This window comes from Scylla paramamosain, unplaced genomic scaffold (assembly GCF_035594125.1).
Source record: "Scylla paramamosain isolate STU-SP2022 unplaced genomic scaffold, ASM3559412v1 Contig25, whole genome shotgun sequence".
NCBI lineage: Eukaryota > Metazoa > Arthropoda > Malacostraca > Decapoda > Portunidae > Scylla > Scylla paramamosain.
The window spans coordinates 390,430-412,925 of NW_026973690.1; the positions used below are offsets into that span (position 1 = coordinate 390,430).

General features: G+C 40.6%; 1 protein-coding gene and 1 long non-coding RNA gene across 8 annotated transcripts in view; one reads left to right on the forward strand and one right to left on the reverse strand.

Moving 5' to 3' along the window:
* Positions 1–459: 459 nt before the first annotated feature.
* LOC135097559 (mitochondrial ribonuclease P protein 1 homolog) overlaps positions 460–22,496 on the forward strand; it is a 46,636-nt gene continuing 24,599 nt past the window's right edge. For 3 of the 7 annotated variants that reach the window (XR_010265811.1, XR_010265812.1, XM_063999483.1), the window contains exons 1-2: positions 484–636; positions 15,249–15,328. Coding sequence is in view for 1 of the 7 variants with exons in the window: in XM_063999483.1 (XP_063855553.1) it covers positions 614–636; positions 15,249–15,328 (103 nt within the window). In the remaining 6 variants the exon portion in view is untranslated. Of the gene's footprint in view, positions 637–15,248; positions 15,329–22,496 lie in introns of all 7 variants that reach the window. The other 4 variants (XM_063999480.1, XM_063999478.1, XM_063999479.1 and 1 more) reach the window with 4 other exon arrangements.
* On the reverse strand, positions 16,154–19,015 carry LOC135097577 (uncharacterized). Its single transcript, XR_010265821.1, has 2 exons — positions 18,776–19,015; positions 16,154–16,253 (listed from the first exon to the last, which is right to left on the reverse strand). It is a non-coding gene; the product is annotated as an uncharacterized LOC135097577 (long non-coding RNA).

Sequence of the window (22,496 nt, forward strand, 5' to 3'; positions counted from 1 at the left end):
AATATAGTCTACTGTGAATGTGTTGTGGGCAATATTGTTGCCGTAGGAAAGTGATGGATGAAGGCTGTGACGCTATTTAGGGATATAACGGTGCCCAGAATCAATGGTACTCTTGAGGAGTTATAAAAGTAATTATTTTCTTGTGTATTCGTAGTGTTAAGTAACGGAATATAAGTGTATATGCCATACCAGAATTTCAAGTGTCATAGTGGGTCAGTCAACCCAAAGAATCCCATCAGTATTATTCATTTAATTATTTTTGCTATTTTTATATTTTTCGTTCCTCCTAATAAAGCCACACTGTAGGTACTGTGTGATCATTAACCTCTCCCTACCCTCTGGCCATGACGATGAAGGCGAGAACCATTACCAATCAAAAATGTTTTCTTTTTTTCTATTGTGTGTGCGTGCTTCACCTTCTCTCTTCCTCTTCTTTTTTCTTCTTCACCGTGAAGATCTTTGCCTCGTCTCATTAGAGCTCTGATCGGACCGGTGAGGAGGAGGGAGGAGGGGGGAACCGGAGGAGGGGGTGGGGTGGCGTTACAGTGGCATTGTTGACAAGTCCTCAGGAGAACCACTGACCCTCGCCAAGGCCAAGAGGGAGGGAGTCCGAATGCAGAAACTTCCATTGGATAGGTGAGTAGTGGAGATTTTAGTCTGGTTTTGCTATTTTATTAATTTCTCCTTTTCCTCCTCCTCCTCATCCTCCTCTTTTAAATTATCCTCCTCCTCTTGTGTTAGGGTACAAGTGTTGGATGTGCTGCATCACTGACCTACATGTGTTGTTGTTCTGTCAGGACACATGCACTCATAGTTTCTGGAATTCATAACACTAGTCTTAACATAACATAGCATAAGAAGGCACATTCTCCCTTGCTATACCAAACACCACAACATAATGGTGTTCAGTCTCTCTCTCTCTCTCTCTCTCTCTCTCTCTCTCTCTCTCTCTCTCTCTCTCTCTCTCTCTCTCTCTCTCTCTCTCTCTCTCTCTCTCTCCCTACTACTTTAAGGGTGACGGAAGAAAAGATGGCATAACTTATCATATATATGTATATTAGTACCATTACCAAATTACAAATAACTTATAACACAAATAGATCCTTAACATTAATCTAAGACAAAGACAAGTGGTAGAGACAAGCATGGAAAGTGATACTCTGAGCTGAACTTCAGATACAATACCACATAATACCACGTAAAACATTTCACTTTCAACTGTAAATGAGGCTGCATGTATAGGTGTTGCTCATATGTGCTCTGTAATAATAATAATAATAATAATAATAATAATAATAATAATGATAATAGTAATAATAATAATAATAAACGGTTTATTCTTTAGGCAGTTTACAAACGGAAAATGTACAGAGGGGGTGGGGAAACACTTAACATTAATCCTAAAGCTAAGTCTAATCTAGAAGCGAAATACTATTGATTGATGGCTCACACCATGGTGGGAATTGCACTGAGTCTGTACCGGTCCGTGCACAGCACCTTTAGGGGCATTATCTTGTTGTTGTGCCTGGTGGCACAGACCGGGCAAGGTGTGTCGGGCGGCAGCATGTGTCTGAGACGTGGATGATGCAGAAGTCCCCTTCCAAACTTCTTCAGAGCCTCTCGGTGCCTGATGGATAGTCTGGACAGACTCAGGGTGGTCAGGGCTTCATCATAGGTGGTGTAGGCAGGGCCAAGGATGACCCTGCACACTCTCCAGCTATAGCTGTTAAGTGTCTGTGAGGTAGGAGGACCACGCTGGGGAGGCATACATGAGTTTGGGGAGGATGAAAGTGAGGTACACCCTCCTTAACTCCTCTGTCAGTGTCCCCAGCAACCGGAGTCTGCACAGCACATACAGCCTGTAGGTAGCGGATCTTATGGTGCTGGCGACATGCTGCTTCCAGGTCAGCTGGTTGTCCACTGTGACTCCAAGAAGCTTGACACATCAGACCACCCGGAGGGGAGTAAGGGGCCACTGTGAGCTGGAGAGGGGGCACTGGTACAGAGGAGGTACAGAAATGCATCACCACAGTTTTGCTGTGGTTGATGGTCATCCTGCTCTCCTCCGTCCACGTCTGCATTCGCTCCAAAATTACTTGCAGTGGCAAGTAGTCCGGGTTCTTGTTGGAGACTGTTATGCCCACGGTGCAGTCGTCCACATACTTCCAGCAATGGGGGGTGTCATTGAGGGCGTCGTTAATCATGTAAGTGTTGGTTCAGACACCAAGAGGTGAGAGTCCTTCACTGTGTGGGTTGAGACTGATTTGACAGGGTGTTGGGCTTTCTTGTAAGGCTCCTGAGTGAAGCCTAGCTGCTTCATGTGGAAGTGATTGATGCCAAGTGATACAAAACACTTTAGGTGAGAGGAACCAAGGCCCCAAGTGAAGATAAATGAGACATAATGCATAACAGGAGTCCAGCGGATGTTAGAGTAGTTGGTTGTCACACCTCCACCCTGAAGATGACATAACAGCGTAGGTTAGAGTAGGAGTTGGGTAATCACACCCTTCAGAAATACTGTGGAAACACTTATTCATATAAACTAATCCCTATGAGAGTCAGTTAACGGCATTTGGCACACATCAACAGTGATGTGAGGCACAGTTTAGAGAATGTTATAAGCACTACCAACCCCATTTTGAGAAAATAACATCTGAAGATGAACATTGGTAATTTCATCCATAATAAAGATAAAGGAATGATATTTATTTTAATCTGTAAGTTTTAACTTTCAAATTTTTACAGAATTTTTCATGAAAATTGCAGGATTTTTTTTTCTTTAGCAAGAACCAGAAGTACCTCTCCTAAATTTGGATTATTTATTTATTTATTTATTTATTTATTTATTTATTTATTTATTTATTTACTTATTTATTTCCATCTCTACCAGTCATTAAAGCAATGCATTAAGGATAACTGTGCTTGTATTTCGATCATAATAATCGTAAAATATGAGTGGGTTGCCACAGGGATCAGTTTTAAGGTCATTATTATTATATTTAATATGCAGTAAACCCTTGTTATAGTGGATTTCCACATTTAACAGATATATATGGCCTACAGACCATTCATCGGATTTACTGGATACATGTCTGTAAATGAAGCAGAATGTCTTTTTATGTTTTTACGTAGGAGGGACACCAGCAAAGGGCAACAAAAATCCAATAAAAAAAAAAAAAAAAAAACCTATTGAGATGCCAGTCCCCAAATAGGGTTTGAAGCAGTAACCAAAAATTGAAGTATGTTTTGAAACGTCCCTCTTGATGGAGTTCAAGTTATGAAGGTGGAAATACAGAAGCAGGCAGGGAGTTCCAGAGTTTACCAGAGAAAGAGATGAATAATTGAGAACACTGATTAACTCTTGAATTAAAGAGGTGGACAGAATAGGGGTGAGAGAAAGAAGAAAATCTTGTGCAGCAAGGCCCCGGGAGGAGGGGAGGCATGTAGTTAGCAAGATCAGAAGAGCAGTTAGCATGAAAATAGTGGTAGAAGATAGCAATAGCTGCAACATTCCAGCAGTGAGAAAGAGGCTGAAGACAGTCAGTTAGAGGAGAGGAGTTGATGACACAACAAGCTTTAGATTCCACCCTGTCTAAAAGAGTGGTATGAGTGAAACCCCCCCCAGACATGTGAAATATACTTCATATGTAGACAGATAAGGCCCTTGTACAGAGTTAGCAGCTGGGGGTTTAGAAAAACTGAAGATATCTCAGAATGCCTAACTTCATAGAAGCTGTTTTAGCTAAATATGAGATGTGAAGTTTCCAGTTTAAGTTATAAGAAAAGGACAGACCGAGGATGTTCAGTGTAGAAGAGGGGGCAGTTGAGTGTCTGAAGAAGAGGGGATAGTTATCTAGAAGGTTGTGTTGAGTTGACAGATGGAGGAATTGAGTTTTTGAGGCATTGAACAATACCAAGTTTGGTCTGCCCTAATCAGAAATTTTAGAGAGATCAGAAGTCAGGTGTTCTATGGCTTCCCTGTGTGAAATGTTTACTTCCTAAAGGGTTAGACATCAAGGAAAAGACATGGGAAAATGCAGGGTGGTATCATCAGCATAGGAGTGGATAGGAAAAGAAGTATGGTTTAGAAGATCATTGATGAATAATAGGAAGAGGAACACCACTGTTAATAGATTTTAAGAGAAGAACAGTGACTGTCTACCATATCAGCAATAGAATGGTCACAAAGGAAACTTGAGATGAAGTTCCAGAGGGAAGGATAGAGCCGTCAGATGGTAGTTTGGAAATCAAACCTTTGTGCCAGACTCTATCAAAAGCTTTTGATATGTCTAAGGCAGCAGCAAAAGTTTCACCAAAATCTCTAAAAGAGGATGACCAAGACTTGGTAAGGAAAACCAGAAGATCACCAGTAGAGCGGCCTTGACGGAACCCATACTGGTGATCAGATTGAAGGTTGTGAAGTAGTGACATGTTTAAGAATCTTCCTGTTGAGGATAGATTCAAAAACATTCAAAGCAATAGGACAGTAGTTTGAGGGATTAGGAACAGACTGAATGTAGGCAAACTTCCAGCAAGAAGGAAAGGTAGATGTTGACAGACAGAGTTGAAAGAGTTTGACTAGGCAAGGTGCAAGCATGGAGAAGCAGTTTTGGAGAATAATACGAGGGACCCCATCTGGTCCATAAGCTTTCCAAAGGTTTAGGCCAGTGAGGGCATGGAAAACATCATTGCGAAGAATTTTAATACGTGGCATGAAGTAGTCAGAGGGTGGAAGAAAGGGAAAAATAAGCCCTGAATCATTCAAATAGAGCTTTTAGCAAAGGATTGAGCAAAGATTTCAGCCTTAGAGATGGATGTGATAGCAGTGGTGCCATCTGGTTGAAATAAAGGAGGGAAAGAAGAAGCAAAGTTATTGGAGATGTTTTTTCACTAGATCTTGAAAGATTTTGACACTTTCTATTAATGAAGGAGTTTTTGGCTAGTTGGAGAACAGACTTGGCATGGTTCTGGGCAGAAATATAAAGTGCATGAGATTCTGATGATGGAAGGCTCAAGTACCTTTTGTGGGCCACCTCTCTATCATGTGTAGCATGAGAACAGGCTGCGCTAAACCAAAGTTTGGAATTGGAAGGCTTAGGTCAAGAAAAAGAGTGAGAAATGTATACCTCCATGCCAGACACTATCTCCTCTGTTATGCACTCAGCATACAGAGATGGTTTCTGACATGGAAGCTGTAGTCATTCCAAGGAAAATCTGCAAAATACCTCCTTAAGTCCCCCCAACTAGCAGAGGCAAAACACCAGAGGCACCTCCACTGAGGGGGATCCTGAGGAGGGATTGGAACAATAGGACAAGATACAGATATAAGGTTGTGATCGGAGGAGCCCAATGGAGAAGAGAGGGTAACAGCATAAGCAGAAGTATTAGAGGTTAGGAAAAGGTCTAGAATGTTGGGCCTATCTCCAAGACAGTCAGGAATACGAGTAGGGTGTTTTTTTTTTTTTATGTAGGAAGGACACTGGCCAAGGGCAACAAAAATCTAATAAAAAAAAATGCCCACTGAAATGCCAGTCCCATAAAAGGGTCAAAGCAGTGGTCAAAAATTGCTGAATAAGTGTCTTGAAACCTCCCTCTTGAAGGAATCCAAGTCATAGGAAGATGAAAATACAGAAGCAGGCAGGGAGTTCCAGAGTTTACCAGAGAAAGGGATGAATGATTGAGAATTCTGGTTAACTCTTGTGTTAGAGAGGTGGACAGAATAGGGGTGAGAGAAAGAAGAAAGTCTTGTGCAGCGAGGCCGCGGAAGGAGGGGAGGCATGCAGTTAGCAAGATCAGAAGAGCAGTTACCATGAAAATAGCGGTAGAAGACAGCTAGATATGCAACATTGCAGCGGTGAGAGAGAGGCTGAAGACAGTCAGTTAGAGGAGAGGAGTTGATGAGACGAAAAGCTTTTTGATTCCACCCTGTCTAGAAGAGCAGTATGAATGGAACCCGCCCAGACATGTGAAGCATACTCCATACCTGGATGGATAAGGCCCTTGTACAGAGTTAGCAGCTGGGGGGGTGAGAAAAACTGGCGGAGATGTCTCAGAACACCTAACTTCATAGAAGCTGTTTTAGCTAGAGATGAGATGTGAAGTTTCCAGTTCAGATTATAAGTAAAGGACAGACCGAGGATGTTCAGTGTAGAAGAGGGGGACAGTTGAGTGTCATTGAAGAAGAGGGGATAGTTGTCTGGAAGGTTGTGTCGAGTTGATAGATGGAGGAATTGAGTTTTTGAGGCATTGAACAATACCAAGTTTGCTCTGTCCCAATCAGAATTTTAGAAAGATCAGAAGTCAAGCGTTCTGTGGCTTTCCTGTGTGATATGGTTACCCCCTGAAGGGTTGGACATCTATGAAAAGACGTGGAAAAGTGCAGGGTGGTATCATCAGCGTAGGAGTGGATAGGACAAGAAGTTTGGTTTAGAAGATCATTAATGAATAATAAGAAGAGAGTGGGTGACAGGACAGAACCCTGAGGAACACCACTGTTAATAGATTTAGGAGAACAGTGACCGTCTACCACAGCAGCAATAGAACGGTCAGAAAGGAAACTTGAGATGAAATTACAGAGAGAAGGATAGAAACCGTAGGAGGGTAGTTTGGAAATCTAAGCTTTGTGCCAGACACTATCAAAAGCTTTTGATATGTCCAAGGCAACAGCAAAAGTTTCATCAAAATCTCTAAAAGAGGATGACCAAGACTCAGTAAGGAAAGCCAGATCACCAGTAGAGCGGCCTTGACAGAACCCATACTGGCGATCAGATAGAAGGTTGTGAAGTGATAGATGTTTGAGAATCTTTCTGTTGAGGATAGATTAAAAAACTTAAGATAGGCAGGAAATTAAAGCAATGGGACGGTGGTTTGATGGATTAGAACGGTCACCCTTTTTAGGAAGAGGTTGAATTTAGGCAAACTTCCAGCAAGAAGGAAAGGTAGATGTTGACAGACAGAGCTGAAAGAGTTTGACTAGGCAAGGTGCAAGCACGGAGGCACAGTTTTGGAGAACAATAGGAGGGACCCCATCTGGTCCATAAGCCTTCCGAGGGTTTAGGCCAGCGAGGGCATGAAAAACATCATTGCAAAGAATTTTAATACGTGGCATGAAGTAGTCAGAGGGTGGAGGAGAGGGAGGAACAAGCCCAGAATCGTCCAAGATAGAGTTTTTAGCAAAGGTTTGAGTGAAGAGTTCAGCTTTAGAAATAGATATGATAGCAGTGGTGCCATCTGGTTGAAGTAGAGGAGGGAAAGAAGAAGAAGCAAAGTTATTGGAGATGTTTTTGGCTAGATGCCAGAAGTCACGAGGTGAGTTAGATCTTGAAAAGTTTTGACACTTTCTGTTGATGAAGGAGTTTTTGGCTAGTTGGAGAACAGACTTGGCATGGTTCCGGGCAGAAATATAAAGTGCATGAGACTCTGGTAATGGAAGGCTTAAGTACCTTTTGTGGGCCACCTCTCTATCATGTATAGCATGAGGACAAGCTGTGTTAATCCAAGGTTTAGAAGGTTTAGGACAAGAAAAAGAGTGAGGAATGTACGCCTCCATGCCAGACACTATCACCTCTGTTATGCAGTCAGCACACAAAGACAAGTCTCTGACATGGAAGCAGTAGTCATTCCAAGGAAAATCAGCAAAATACCTCCTCAGGTCCCCCCAACTAGCAGAGGCAAAACGCCAGAGGCACCTTCGCTTAGTGTGATCCTGAGGAGGGATTGGAGTGATAGGACAAAATAAAGATATGAGATTGTGATCGGAGGAGCCCAACGGAGAAGAAAGGGGGACAGCATAAGCAGAAGGATTAGAGGTCAGGAAAAGGTCAAGAATGTTGGGCGTATCTCCAAGACGGTCAGGAATACGAGTAGGGTGTTGCACCAATTGCTCTAGGTTATGGAGGATAGCAAAGTTGTAGGCTAGTTCACCAGGATGGTCAGTGAAGGGAGAGGAAAGCCAAAGCTGGTGGTGAACATTGAAGTCTCCAAGAATGGAGATCTCTGCAAAAGGGAAGAGGGTCAGAATGTGCTCCACTTTGGGAGTTAAGTAGTCAAAGAATTTCTTATAATCAGAGGAGTTAGGTGAGAGGTATACAGCACAGATAAATTTAGTATGAGAGTGACTCTGTAGTTGTAGCCAGATGGTGGAAAACTAGGAAGATTCAAGAGCATGGGCACGAGAGCAGGTTAAGTCATTACACACATAAACGCAGCATCCAGCTTTGGATAAAAAATGAGGATAGAGAAAGTAGGAGGGAACAGAAAAGGGGCTACTGTCAGTTGCCTCAGACACCTTAGTTTCAGTGAGGAAAAGAAGATGAGGTTTAGAAGAGGAGAGGTGGTGTTCTACAGATTGAAAATTAGATCTTAGACCGTGAATGTTACAGAAGTTAATGAAGAAAAAGTTGAGGGGGGGGTGTCCAGACACTTAGGGTCGTTGACAGAAAGGCAGTCCGACCTGGGGACATTTATGGTCCCCTCCCCAGATGGGGATTCCGAGGCTGGTGTAGGAGTCGCCATGATGATTTTAAAATTTTTGAGTGAAGGGTGTGTGTGTTATTAGGTGCTTGTAGTTTTGTGTGGAGGAAGAGAGTTGTCTTTAGAGGGCAGGCTGTGACTGCCCCCTTGTGTTGTGAGACACAAAGGGAAACATTCAGTGAGGTCACAGCTGGGTTTAATGATAAGTTCACAGCACCCCCTGAACAGTGCTTTAGACCTCACTGGGAGTAATTATTGTTTCGCCAGGTGTCTACTGCCTTCTCCAGTTGCACCAATTGCTGTAGGTCGTGGTGAATAGCAAAGTTGAAGGCTAGTTCACCAGGATGGTCAGTGAAGGGAGAGGAAAGCCAAAGCTGGTGGTGAACATTAAAATCTCCAAGAATGGAGATCCCTGCAAAAGGGAAGAGAATCAGAATGTCCTCCACTTTGGAAGTTTAATTGTCAGAGGAGTTAGATGAGAGGTATAGAGTACAAATAAATTTAGTATGGGAGTGACTCTGTAGTCATAGCCAAATGGTGGAAAACTTGGAAGATTCGAGAGCGTGGGCGCAAGAACAGGTTGTCGTTATGCACATAAATGCAACATCCAGCTTTGGATTGAAAATGAGGATAGAGTAAGTAAGAGGGAATAGAAAAGGGGCTACTGTCAGTTGCCCCAGATACCTGTGCTTTAGTGAGGAAAAGATGAAGTTTAGTAGAGTAGAGGTGGTGATCAACAGATTGAAAATTAGATTTAAGACTGCAAATGTTGCAGAAGTTAGTGAAAAAAAGTTAAGTGGGATGTCAAGACATTTAGAGTCGATACCATAAGAGCAGTCTGACCTGGGACATTTATGGTCCCCTCCCCAGATGGGGACTCCAAGGCTGGTGTAAGAGTCGCCATGATGATTTTGAATTTTGAGTGAAAGTTGTGTGTGTAATTAGGTGCTTGTAATTTTGTGTGAAGGAAGAGAGTTTTCTTTAGAGGGCAGGCTGTGACTGCCCCCTTGTGTTTAGAGAGACAAAGGGAAACATTCAGTGAGGTCATAGCTGGGTTACTGATGAGTACACAGCACCCCGTGGTCCAGTGCTTCAGACCTCACTGTGTGTAATAATTTCAGTAGTTGTTTAGTGCATCCTCCTCTCCCGTCCTATATATATATATATATATATATATATATATATATATATATATATATATATATATATATATATAGTGGAACCTTGGTTCTAGAACTTAATTTGTTTCAGAATGCTGTTCAAAATCTGAAATGTTAAAAAACTGAGACCACTTTCTCCATAGGAATCAATGTAAAATGGATTAGTCTGTTCCCAGACACCAGTCTACTCTGTATTAGCGGCTTATGACATATGCCCCCCACAGCCAAGATGGTTGATTCACAACATTTCCAGCTCGCAAATTATTTATTCAGAGAGAATGTACTGCATGAACTTAGTGACAGAACTCATCAGAAGATTCTCTTTGTCACCAATCTAGTGAGAGAAGCCTTACATAAGGATACAGAAAGGAACAACCCACTTACTGCCAAAATGAAGGTGATCATAACACTGCTGCTGGGAAAAAATAATGGAAAAATACAGTTGTGCAGTAGAGATGATGTTGTGGGGTCATTGAGAGATAAAACTCCTGAGCACCAAAAACTGTTTGTTTACATCGAGGCTTTTCAGTGGAATCACATTTAACTTATTTCAAAGATTGAGTTACTGTCTTACAAACTGTATCTTTCCTCCAATATATAGTATCAAGATATATATATATATATATATATATATATATATATATATATATATATATATATATATATATATATATATATATGTTACAGTCAAAACCCGGAATCAGTCACAACTAGTTTTAACTAAACCCAGAATCAGTCAAAACTAGTTTTAACTAGGTATTTTCAATGTGTTGGTGAACAACTAGTATTACCTAGGCAAAACTAGTTATACTTTAATGTGTTTGATATAACTAGAAATATCAAAGTTTAACTAGTTAAATCTAGTTTTATCTGATCGTGTAAGTTAAAACTAGATTCAACAACGGTACTGAATGTCAAAAGTAGGTGAGGGATATGACCACTCGTTTGAGTACCATTGCTCGTTTGAGTACCATTTTTGGGGAACTCAAACATAACATCCTCATCTAACCTAACCTAACCTAACCTAACCTAATGCTTCTTATACATATAAATGTTTTCCCTGGCACTACACCAGTTTCACTTTTAGTCTAACCTAGTTAGGTTAGGTTAGGTTAGATGGGGATGTTATGTTTGAGTTCCCCAAAAATGGTACTCAAACGAGCAATGGTACTCAAACGAGTGGTCATATCCCTCACCTACTTTTGACATTCAGTACCGTTGTTGAATCTAGTCTTAATTTACACGATCAGATAAAACTAGATTTAACTAGTTAAACTTTGATATTTCTAGTTATATCAAACACATTAAGGTATAACTAGTTTTGCCTAGGTAATACTAGTTGTTCACCAACACATTGAAAATACCTAGTTAAAACTAGTTTTGACTGATTCCGGGTTTAGTTAAAACTAGTTTTGACTGATTCCGGGTTTTGACTGTAATATATATATATAAATATATATATATATATATATATATATATATATATATATATATATATATATATATATATATATATATATATATGTAGAAACTATAAATTAGTAATAAATAGCAGCTTTTGCTTTGTCTTTTCATAATTGAAATAAAGTAACTTTTTTCTAAAACTGAATTATGGTATCGCAACCGAAGCAATAACATGTTCAGAATTTTGTTCAAAAATTGATTTGTTCAAAAAGGGAGGTGTTCGGTAACCGAGGTTCCACTGTATATATATATATACATATATATATATATATATATATATATATATATATATATATATATATATATATATATATATATATATATATATATATATATATATACGAGTATATATATATATATATATATATATATATATATATATATATATATATATATATATATATATATATATATATATATATATTTGTAAGATTAAACGAATACTTAGCAAGTGTGAAGTTTGATCGTAATTTCACGAACATTTTAACTGCATCACTTAGGGATTAAATGAGATGCCTGTGCCACCTGCCACATACTAGTCATCTTAGAGAGTAGGTTTGAGGAAGCAGCATTAAACATTAATAAATATATCTACATAAATCATCTAGTGATTTCTACACTCAACACTGTGAAAGCAGTGTTGAATGAAGGGAAGTGAAGGGAGGGCATTTAATCCCTAAGTGACGCAGTTAAAATGTTCGTGAAATTATGATCAAACTTCACACTTGGTAAGTATTCGTTTAATCTTACAATTTCATTTCACAATGTTTTAACTGCGTCACAATAGATTCAATGAGAGCTTTAGAGTGGTTCCTCAAACCTACAAGAAAAATTTTATATATATATATATATATATATATATATATATATATATATATATATATATATATATATATATATATATATATATATATATATATATATATATATATATATATATATATATATATATATATATATATATATATATATATATATATATATATATATATATATATATATATATATATATTCATGGAAAGGTATATAACCTGAAACACTTATGTATGCATAAGAAAACATGGCATTCCCAAAGATTTTCTTTAATCAAGTGACTCAACTACAGAGAAACTGAGATACATTTGTTCATAAAAGTGCATAACCTTATACACAAGACAAAGTAGTTAAACCCGACATACCCAAAAACTTATGACAACACTGCTTTTGCAAACCGATAAAGTTTGTTTAATGGTCTCGTAATATTTTGCAAAAGTTGACTCATTGGTCCAACCTACAGTGGACAAAATAGTGGACAGTGGTAGCTTCAGGGCTGCTTTACTGGATGAAGCTGACCTGGTGGAATGAGGAGAAAAGATAGTGAGATCTATACCAGCAGCTTTCATGATATCTCTTGTCCAGCGTCGTAAAGTGTCTCAATGCCAGTTTTATGGATGGTTTTGTTGTTAGAAAGAATCTGGTAATTTTCCCCCTTTTTTTCTTTCGTTCTGTCAAGGTAGTGTAAACTAGTGGTGTGTACACATACTCGTCTGTCTGGTACATATGCTTCAAAAACTAGTTCAGACATATGATAACCTGGCCTAGATGTTTTGAGAGGGTCTCCTATTCGGAAAGAGATTCTGGAGTCTGAGGTACTCATGTTCCTGGTGTCCATTAAGTGTAACACTTGGCCACGTTGGCCAGATATCAGTAACATTAGCATTGTCAATTTTCTCGACAACTGGATGAGTGACAAGTCTTTATTCTGGCCTAGGCTCTTTAGGTGATTTAAAACCAATTCTGGGTCCCAAGTAGATTGAAGGCGAGCAAAGGAAGGTTTCTCCTGGAAGACTGCTTTCATGAACCTACTGACTAAGAGGTGCCTCCCTGCAGGCTGACCTTTAATAAGGTCTACTGTTGAGATGCCTGACCGGATAATGTTCATAGAGCTATAGCCTCGAGCTTTCTCTTTCTTAAATTCTAGGAATAGGTAATCCAGCAAAACATTTACAGGTGGTGAAAATGGATCCATATCCCTGCTGAGACAAAATGACATCCATCTTTCGATATGTTTCCCATATTGTAATTTTGTGCTCTTTCTCCACTAGTTAAGCAGAAATCTGGCAACCTCTGGCGAAAGGCCTTGATTTTGGAAGGCATGCCCGATAAGATCGTTGCTATTAGAATTAACCTTTGGGCCTGTGGGTGTACAAGGGAGGGATATTGAGGCAGGATTAATGAATATCGAGGGAGCAGAAGAGGAGTTCCTGCCAGCAGTTGGAGGGCTTTCAGGAACCATACTTGGGTTGGCCAAAGAGGGAGAATTGTCATAGCTGTTGCTCTTCCTGTATCTTCTGCAGTACCTTGCTGATGATCCTGAAAGGTGGAAAGGCATATAATTCCCCATCAGCCCAACTGAGCGTTAACGCATTAACATATGTAGGTGAAGGATCTGGCTTCCAGGAAACAAATGGGTAGCTGGGCATTGATTCTACTGGCAAAAAGGTCAATATCTGGTGTATAAAAGGTCTGGCACAGTAACTTGAAGACCTTGGGTAGTAACATCCACTCAGTATCTAAGTTCTTTACTCGGGATTCTCTGTCTGCCTCTACATTATGGAGTCCCTTTATGTACTCTGCTGACAATGTAATCCCTCTTGACTCAGCCCAATCAAAAATATTTTCTATTACAGCATTCAGGTTAGGTTTAATGCTGCCACCCCGGTCTATACAGGCAACAGCAGTGGTGTTGTCCAATCGAAAGCAGATATGTGTATCCCTGCAATCCTTGCATAGAGATTTGAGGCCCAATAGTATAGCTTTTAGTTCTAAAACATTAATATGGTCTAGTTTCACATGAGCCCAATGACCTGTCTTGGCATCTCCTGTTGTTGCACCCCAACCAGTCAGGCAAGCACAACAGCACAACATGTACTGGTGATCAGATATGAGGTAGTAAAGTGATAAATATTGAGGAATCTTCCTATTGAGGATAAATTAAAAACAAAAGAGGCAGGAGATTAAAGCAATAGGATGGTAGTTTGAAGGATTGGAGTGGTTATCCTTTTTAGGAACAGGCTAAATGTAGGTAACTTATAGCAGGAAGGAAAGGTAGATGACAAAGTTGATATAGTTTGACCAGGCAAGGTGTAAGCATAGAGGCATAGTTGTGGAGTGCAACAGGATGCACCCAATCAGGCCAGCAATGGCATGAAGGACATCATTAACAAGACTCTTAACCAGAAGCATGGAATAGTCAGAGGATGGAAGAGAACATCCCCTGAAACATCCAAGGTTGAATTTTTAATAAAGATCTGAATGAGGAGTTCAGATTTAGCAATTTATGAAATAGTAATGGTGCCATCAGAGTGAAGCAGAGAAAGATAAAGAAGAAATGTTGAAGATGTTTTTTTGGGGCTTGATGCCAGAAGTCACAGGGGGAGTTAGATCTAGTAAGATTTTCACATTTTCTATTGAAAGTTTTTTTAACTAAATACATGGAATAAAGAAGAATGATATGATCCCTGACAGCAAATCAGTATTTTTTTCTGCTAGAACAATATTGTCCTTTGTCTCCACCTGAATATCATCACTTTGGGAACCAGTGAAATTCTCCTCCAGCACTGCCACATTTCGTAGTCTTTTTAGAGGAGAAAACAGATCTTCACTGACCATACTTTTATGAGAGTCAGTCATACAAGCATTATGTGGTTCTCTGTGTATGAGGACCTGACAACAGAACTGGTTTATCCCTGTTACACCATAACATTGATCCATTCCTTTCCTGCATCTGATCCAGTCTGCTTATCAAACAAGATGCAAGAGAGCTTCCTAAAGAAGCCCTCAAGGTTGCATCACATTTATGCATGTATCAGATAGGAACCAAACTTATCATACTTGTAAGAGTATATCTGTTTATCTATCCATACAGGTTGGCCCAGACAAAGCACCACACACTCATACACACATCATTCACACTCTTAGCCTTACTTGCCCTTGATAGAATGGGATAGTCTCATGGACCACCCTACTGCACCCCAGGAACTTGTGGCCACATACTTCCACATAAAGACCCAACAGTATACACTGGTTTATCCATGCCCTTTTGTAATGAGGCCATTCTCTATATTTACTTATTTTACAATAAATTAAGTGTGTGCTGTATTTTTGTTGCAGGTATTTGGCATGGGGGATTGGCAATAAGTGCCTTACACTCAACCAGATCATTAATATCATGTTGGACTTTAAGATGACAGGTGAGTGTGCATGATTTGAGATTAAGCTCATACACTCTTGTTTTCATATCATCTGTGGAAATTAAATGATAATAGGATAGTGATCTTAAATTCTGAGACTTAACCATCTCTCTAGAGCTTATAATACCTAGCTGCAAAACTATTATGGATTCAAGGAGAAAATAATAAATAATAATAAACCTAAAAAAAAAAGATAGGAAATGTTGACAGCCAGCTAGTGTCCATTGTTCTGCTTGGGTTGCATAAGAGGATTTTTTTCCACTGTCCTGTTCTATGTATTAACTTAATAATGTTCAGTTCTATGTATGAAACAATTACTGGAGCACAGTCTTTAAGTTGGATGATAAGGAGGCTCACTGGTGGACTGACTCAACTCAAAATATTATTATATACATCATGTATCATTTTTTGCTCTTGGTCTAACTTCATAGTTTTCATGTGATATAATGCATATCACTCCATTAGATTTACCCCAGCTATTATTGATCCTTCAACCTTAAGATCAAAGAGTTAAGAGGATAATTTACACACTGGGGCCCAGCAAATGAACTTCAGTCTTCAAGCAGCCTTCTGCTGAGTTCAAGATGGTCTTGTACTGGTATGACAAGATGCATCCACAATATTACCTGTCAACTAAAATTAGATAACCTCCCTATATTTGGGAACAGTATTCCATATTTGGACAAATAAAACTCATGTTTAGAGTAAAAAACTGGGAGGAGGAAGAATATTGGCAGAAGTGACACAAGAACACTTAGTTCTTCTCCTTACCATTCTCATTCAGTGCCAGTCATAATATATCCCTTTCTTACCATTCTCAACCAATGCTGGTCATAGTATATCACTTCCTTATTGTTCTCATCCAGTGCCAGTCATATCATATCCCTTTCTTGTCTTTCTCATCCATTGCTAGTCAGAATACAGTCTGTGCCAGAAAAGGGGATAAAAATCTCAATCAGCATGCCATCCAACTAGTTTGATCAAGTTGCATGGGAGAGCAAAGCTCTGATATTATCTGACATGACAACTCAAGACAGACAGTGGCCTTGGGTACATTGACACATTAATGGTTTTAGTATAGATTTGACAGATGAGTGATGAGAAGTCTTTTATGTGTGCACACCTGTGTTGACTTTCGTAAGTTAATGTTATACAGTGGAACCTTGGTTCTTGAACTGTTCAAAATCAAAAATGTTAAAAACCCAAACTATTTTTCCCATAGGAATCAATATAAAACAGGTTAATCTGTTCTGATGCACCTACCCACCATGTCTTAGTGGCCAGTGATCTCATTGCTAAGATGGACACTCCATAACATCTCCAGCTTAGAAATTTTCATCCATAAAGGATGTACTGAATGAACTTGATGACACAGAACTCATTAAAAGATATTGTTTAGACCATGCAGGCATTCTCTTCGTCACTGATCAAATGAGGGAATCCTTACAGAGTGACACAGAGAGAAGCAACCCACTCACCGCCAAACTGAAGGTGATCGTAACACTTAGGCACCTTGCTGCTGGGAAAAGCTACTGAGAAAATGTAGTTGTACAGTAGTGATGGTATTGTGGGTCATAGAGAGAGCCACAGGAGACTCAGGATTACTCATGAGTGGCAAACCTTGTTTGTTTACATTGAGGTTCTTCAACTTCTTCCATGGGATGATATTTAACTTATTTTGAAAATTGAATTACTGTCTTACCCTCTGTGTCGCTCCTCCAAACATACAAAAATGAAGGAAATATTTATAGAAACTATAAATTAGTAATAAATGGCAAGTTTTGCTATGTCTTGTAGTATTTGAAATCAAGTAACTTTGTTTGAAAACCAAATTATGATACAGTATTCGAACCAATTAAGAGTTACAATTTTTGCTCAAAAACCAAATTGTTTGGAAAGGGAGACATTCAGTGACCGAGGTTCTACTGTATATATATTTAGAAATTTTCTTCTTATATGTTTGTTTAATTTTACACAACATTAAGCAAGAAAAACTTTTGTTCAGGATTTTATCAAATTTCTGTATAAATTTTCTTTTTCATATTAAAACAATGGCTAAAAATTTTCTGAAGCAGTATCCCCACTAATTTTAGCCATGAGCTGGCACTGGTTGGCACATCTGCAAGATAGTAAAAAATGTGAGTAGGTTCTGCACTAATTGCTTTAGGTTGTATAGAATAGCAAAACTAAAGCCATGTTTACCAGATTAGTTAGTGAAAGGCAATGGGCAAAGCTGGCGGTGAATATTGAAATCTCTAGTCATTGGAAATTTCAGTAAGGGAGAAGTGGTAAGTGGTTGAATATGTGTTCCACTTTACAAATTGAATGGTCAAAACATTCTACATAGTGTTGTTGAGAGATACACAACACAGATGAATTTAGTGACTGGCAATGAAGTCTTTGCCAGATGGAAAGTTCTGAAAACAAGAGTGTGGGTACAATTACACTGTATTGTTGCATACATAGAAACAACAGCTAGCTCTGTATTGTATTGTTGCATACATAGAAACAACAGTCAGCTCTGTAATGATATTGAAAGAGAGTAAGAGAAACAGAAAAGGGTTTGCTGCCAGTGGCCTCAAGCCTCTGAGTTTTAGATAGTGGTATTGTCAGTAATTGGTCATTTTAAATCACTGGAATGCTTGTATAAAGGTTTCACTGTTCAAATCTTCCACAGTCTTCTAAACGTATGACCACTGTTGAAGCACAAGTAAAATAAGAATATGCATTTTCTTTAGGAGAATAGATTCTCCTATGATCACTGTGGTCCCTGAATAGTAATCTTGAATGGCCTTAGTAATGTGACCCTATATGATGGAAGTTCTGAGGACCATGGACCTGTGTCAAGACTGACTTGATGTCTCCTCATATCAATTCCTTACAGCCTGCCTCCCTTTAGGTAGCCAGAATTGCTTTCTATTAGAATAAAACATCTAAGATGGAATAATGAGCCCTCACAAATAGTGGAATTGTGACCTATCCATCCCCTCTCCCCAGTACAATACTGTATGCAATATCATTGTGTCAGTATGCAATATCAGTTTGTAGTATGTAAATTTTGCCAGTAGATGGAGGGCTGATGTAAAGGAGATGGAAGGAGGGATCATAATCACACATGATTTATGCACTTAGAGTATAACACAACACTCAAAACTTGAAGATCTAAACACAAGCATTGTACAAGACTTGTACAGTAAGGTACACGACAATACACGGTCATTATAACGTACAACTGCAATAATGCACTGAAATTTTTAATAAGTATTTAATCAGAATAATGAACCAAAACTGGCATAACAAACTCACCACTCATGCGAGCACTGGTATTTTGATAAATATCTAATCGGAATAACGAATCAAAAGTAGCAAGATGAACTTGCCATTCGTGCAAGCACTGAAATTTTAATAAAAATTTAATCAGAATAAGCTAAAACTCGCAAGACACACCTGTGTGAGCTGCTGCTCACCTATCAGGTACTTGTACCTTCCTCCCTTTTTTCCTTTCCTCTTCTTTCTTTCATCTTTTCTCAGACCTCTTTCCCTGTCACTTCCCCTCCCCATTATCTGTCAGAGATAAGGGATTAGGGAGTTATACCTTGCTCTCTCTCTCCAACTCATTCATTTTATGTCATCTTTGCTTCATCATTTCTCACTCATTCTCAGTCATATATGTAATTTCATTTTCATTCTCAGTCAGTCTTATTCTATTTTAGCAATCCTTAGGATTGTTCTAACATTCAGAGAGAGAGAGAGAGAGAGAGAGAGAGAGAGAGAGAGAGAGAGAGAGAGAGAGAGAGAGAGAGAGAGAGCTCCAACTTATGGGGTGTTTACTGTATGTAAACATGTGATGCCAACATGTGGCCTATACTTGTCAAAGCAGTGCAAAACTCAGCATAGTTAGAAGTTAGGACTAGGTGTGAAACTCGGGAGGGTACTGTATAAATTTGTTGTCATCTCAAATGCAGTAGTGCCTATTGTACTACATACACTATATTTTCCACCACTGCTAATATGGATCAATTTGGTGAGCATAAAGACCCCTGCATCCATCATGGGAAGGAATTATAATTTAACATGTGGATTCTGAATCTAAAGCTTTATCCCCTTCCTGCTTCTGGAAGCCTAGGGTACAATAGTTGACACATTGCACAGTAGTAAAGCTGAATAATCACTTCAACATTGAGAAGGAGATACACTGAATTCAGAAGAGCAGGAGTGATTGTGATGGTGGTGGTGTAAACAAGATGCCAGCAAGTGCAGTACTAGTGATGTGTTACTTATAGGAGTGTGTTGGCATGTTGAGTGGTGTTTATTCCATGCAATTCTACTCATTTGTGACATCCAAGGTTTTATTAATCCCTTTTTTAGATTTGTGTATGAATATTATCTAGCAACTACAATATATCAGTAATTCCTATCAAACAAATTCCAACTTAAAGATGCTGTAAACTAATGAGACAATTTTAGAATGAGTATAGAATGACAAGTATAATCAGGCATATACCCTTGACAGCTTATAATACCATCTTTGTGTAGGCAGTGTTACAACTCACCATGAATGAGAATGTTACGAGCGTAGGGACTATCAGATCGTAACAAAATCTCAAAGTAAATAAATTCCAGGATTGAGGAAATCACTGACAAATTCAAATACAACAAATACAGCAACATTCATTTATTATCTACACTGCATAACTCAGCATTAACAGTACTCTTCTAGTGATCTAGGTGGAAGCCGCCAGGAATATGAGAAGAGAAAACCGACAGGTAACCGTCAGCAGTTGCAAGTCCTTTAATCTCTTAACTCGCCAGAGATAGAGAAGAGAAAACCGACAGGTAACCGTCAGCAGTTGCAAGTCCTTTAATCTCTTAACTCTTTTTGTTCACCAGCTAAGGTTGTATTCATAGCCACTTGTTAGACTGGTTGAACTCTCTCTACCTTTATTTAACAAATACATGAACATATATACAAGAAATACTGAACATAAAAAATGATTTACATAAAGATATGGACAAAGAGAGTGAAGGTGTATGTGTATGTCTGTGTGAAGAAAGGAGTAATATGATGTATAGAAAAGACGTGTAACGTATGTGTCGAAAAGCGTGCACAGAATGTGTATGTATAAAAAAATGAGGAAGAAGAGATGAAAGACGAAAAATCTGTGCAGTAGAAAGAGAACGGGAGGCTGAAAACATATAAGAGAAAACGGAGTGCTTGGAGCGGTGACTTGTGTTTACATATTACTGGTTCTGAGAAGCGCGTAAGCTTTAGTGTACCCTGAATATGAGAGAAAATGGGATATTTCTATGGCTGACTAGATTATTTGCTACATAACTTCCCCCGAGTGAGGAGGCACGACGAACGATACGTGCTGCTTAGCTGTGGCGCGTGGTGCTGAAGGCGTGGCCGGCGATGTCGGGTCGTGAGGTGCCGTCGGGGTGTGCAGGATGTAGGCGGGCTTGACTCGGTCTATGGCTATGACGTTGGAAGAGCCGTTTCTGTTGATGGTGATGTTTTTCCTCGTCCTGCGGAGGACCTCGAAGGGGCCTTCGTAGGGGCGCTGTAGTGGTTTACAGACAGCGTCAACCCTGACGAAGACGTGTGTGCAGTCTTCGAGGTCCTGGCTGACGAAGGTCTTGGCGGGGTGCGTGCGAGGTTGCACCGGCTGCAGGCTTCTCATCGACTCCTTAAGACTGCTGGCGAAGTCTTGGACGCTGCAGGGGCCGGCGTCGGGTGAGCTGGTAAGGAGCTCGCCAGGGAGTCGAAGAGTGGTGCTGTATACGAGCTCGGCAGAAGAGTGGTGAAGGTCCTGCTTGAGGGACGTCCGGATGCCGAGGAGGACGAGGGGTAAGGTGGCGTTCCACTTCTCGCGTTGGTCGCTGGAAGCCATCAGTGACGACTTCAGCTGGCGGTGGAAACGTTCCACTGTAGCGTTGGCCTGAGGATGGTAGCTGGCAGTCCTGTATCGTCGAATGCCAAGTAGTGTCATCAGTTTGTTCCAGACACTGGACTCAAACTGGCCGCCGCGGTCAGAAGTGAGGCTGACAGGAACACTGAAGCGTGAGATCCATGTGCTGATAAAGGCACGTGCAACGGTGTCAGTGGAGATGTCAGTCAGTGGTGCAGCTTCTGGCCAGCGAGTGAAGCGGTCGACACAGGTGAGGATGTAGCGGTAGCCGTCGGAGTGAGGAAGAGGGCCAACGAGGTCGATATGGACGTGTTCGAAGCGTGTGGAGACTGGCGTGAAGGTGGCTGTAGGGGAGCGTGTGTGTCGCGTCACCTTGGAGGCCTGACAGGTGGTGCACCTACGTGTCCAGTCTCTCACGTCCTTGTTGATGGCGGTCCAGATGAATCGGGACGTCATCATGTGTTGTGAAGCCCTGATGCCAGGATGTGAGAGGTCGTGCAGCTGACGGAAGAGTGGATACCTGTGCCGTTGAGGCAGGTATGGTCTGACGGTGTTGGTCGAGACGTCAGCGTAGATGTGCACTTGAGTGCCTGGTAGCTGTACTCTCTTCATCTGTAGTGCGGTGTTTTCTTTTAGTTGCTGCAGCTCGGCGTCGTCGGCCTGATCGGCAGCAATGGCGGCGTAATCGATGAGAGAGGTAGATGTGGCACAGATGTTGCGTGACAGGGCATCGGCTGGGGCGTTATCTTCACCTTTCACGTAACGGAGGTCCGTGGTGAACTGAGAGATGAAGTCTACGTGGCGCAGTTGACGTGGTGAGTAGGATGACTTGTTCTTAATGAAGGTGCTCGTCAGCGGCTTGTGGTCAGTGTAGATATGAAACTGACGTCCTTCGACAAAGTACTGGAAGTGCTTCAATGCCTTGTAGATGGCGAGGAGCTCTCTGTCGAAGTCGCTGTACTGCCATCCAGAATTTCCCGAAGCCAACAACTCAGCGCCAGTTGAAGCAGTTCCTCGGGATGCTGAACTATTACAACAGGTTCATTCCCCGATCTGGTGGTGGTGGTGAGGCGGCAGGTGAGCGTGGCCGCAGTGGCCTGGGTGGCTGGCGAGGCGGCGGCGGTGACCACGGTTGCTGGGCTGGGTGACGGTGTGTGTGTGTCACGTGGCGGCTGGCCGGGCTGGGTGGCGTCGGTGGGTCACGGCTGGGCCAGGCTGGGTGGCGGTTTGGCCGTGGTGGTCCGTGTCAGGTGGGGGCT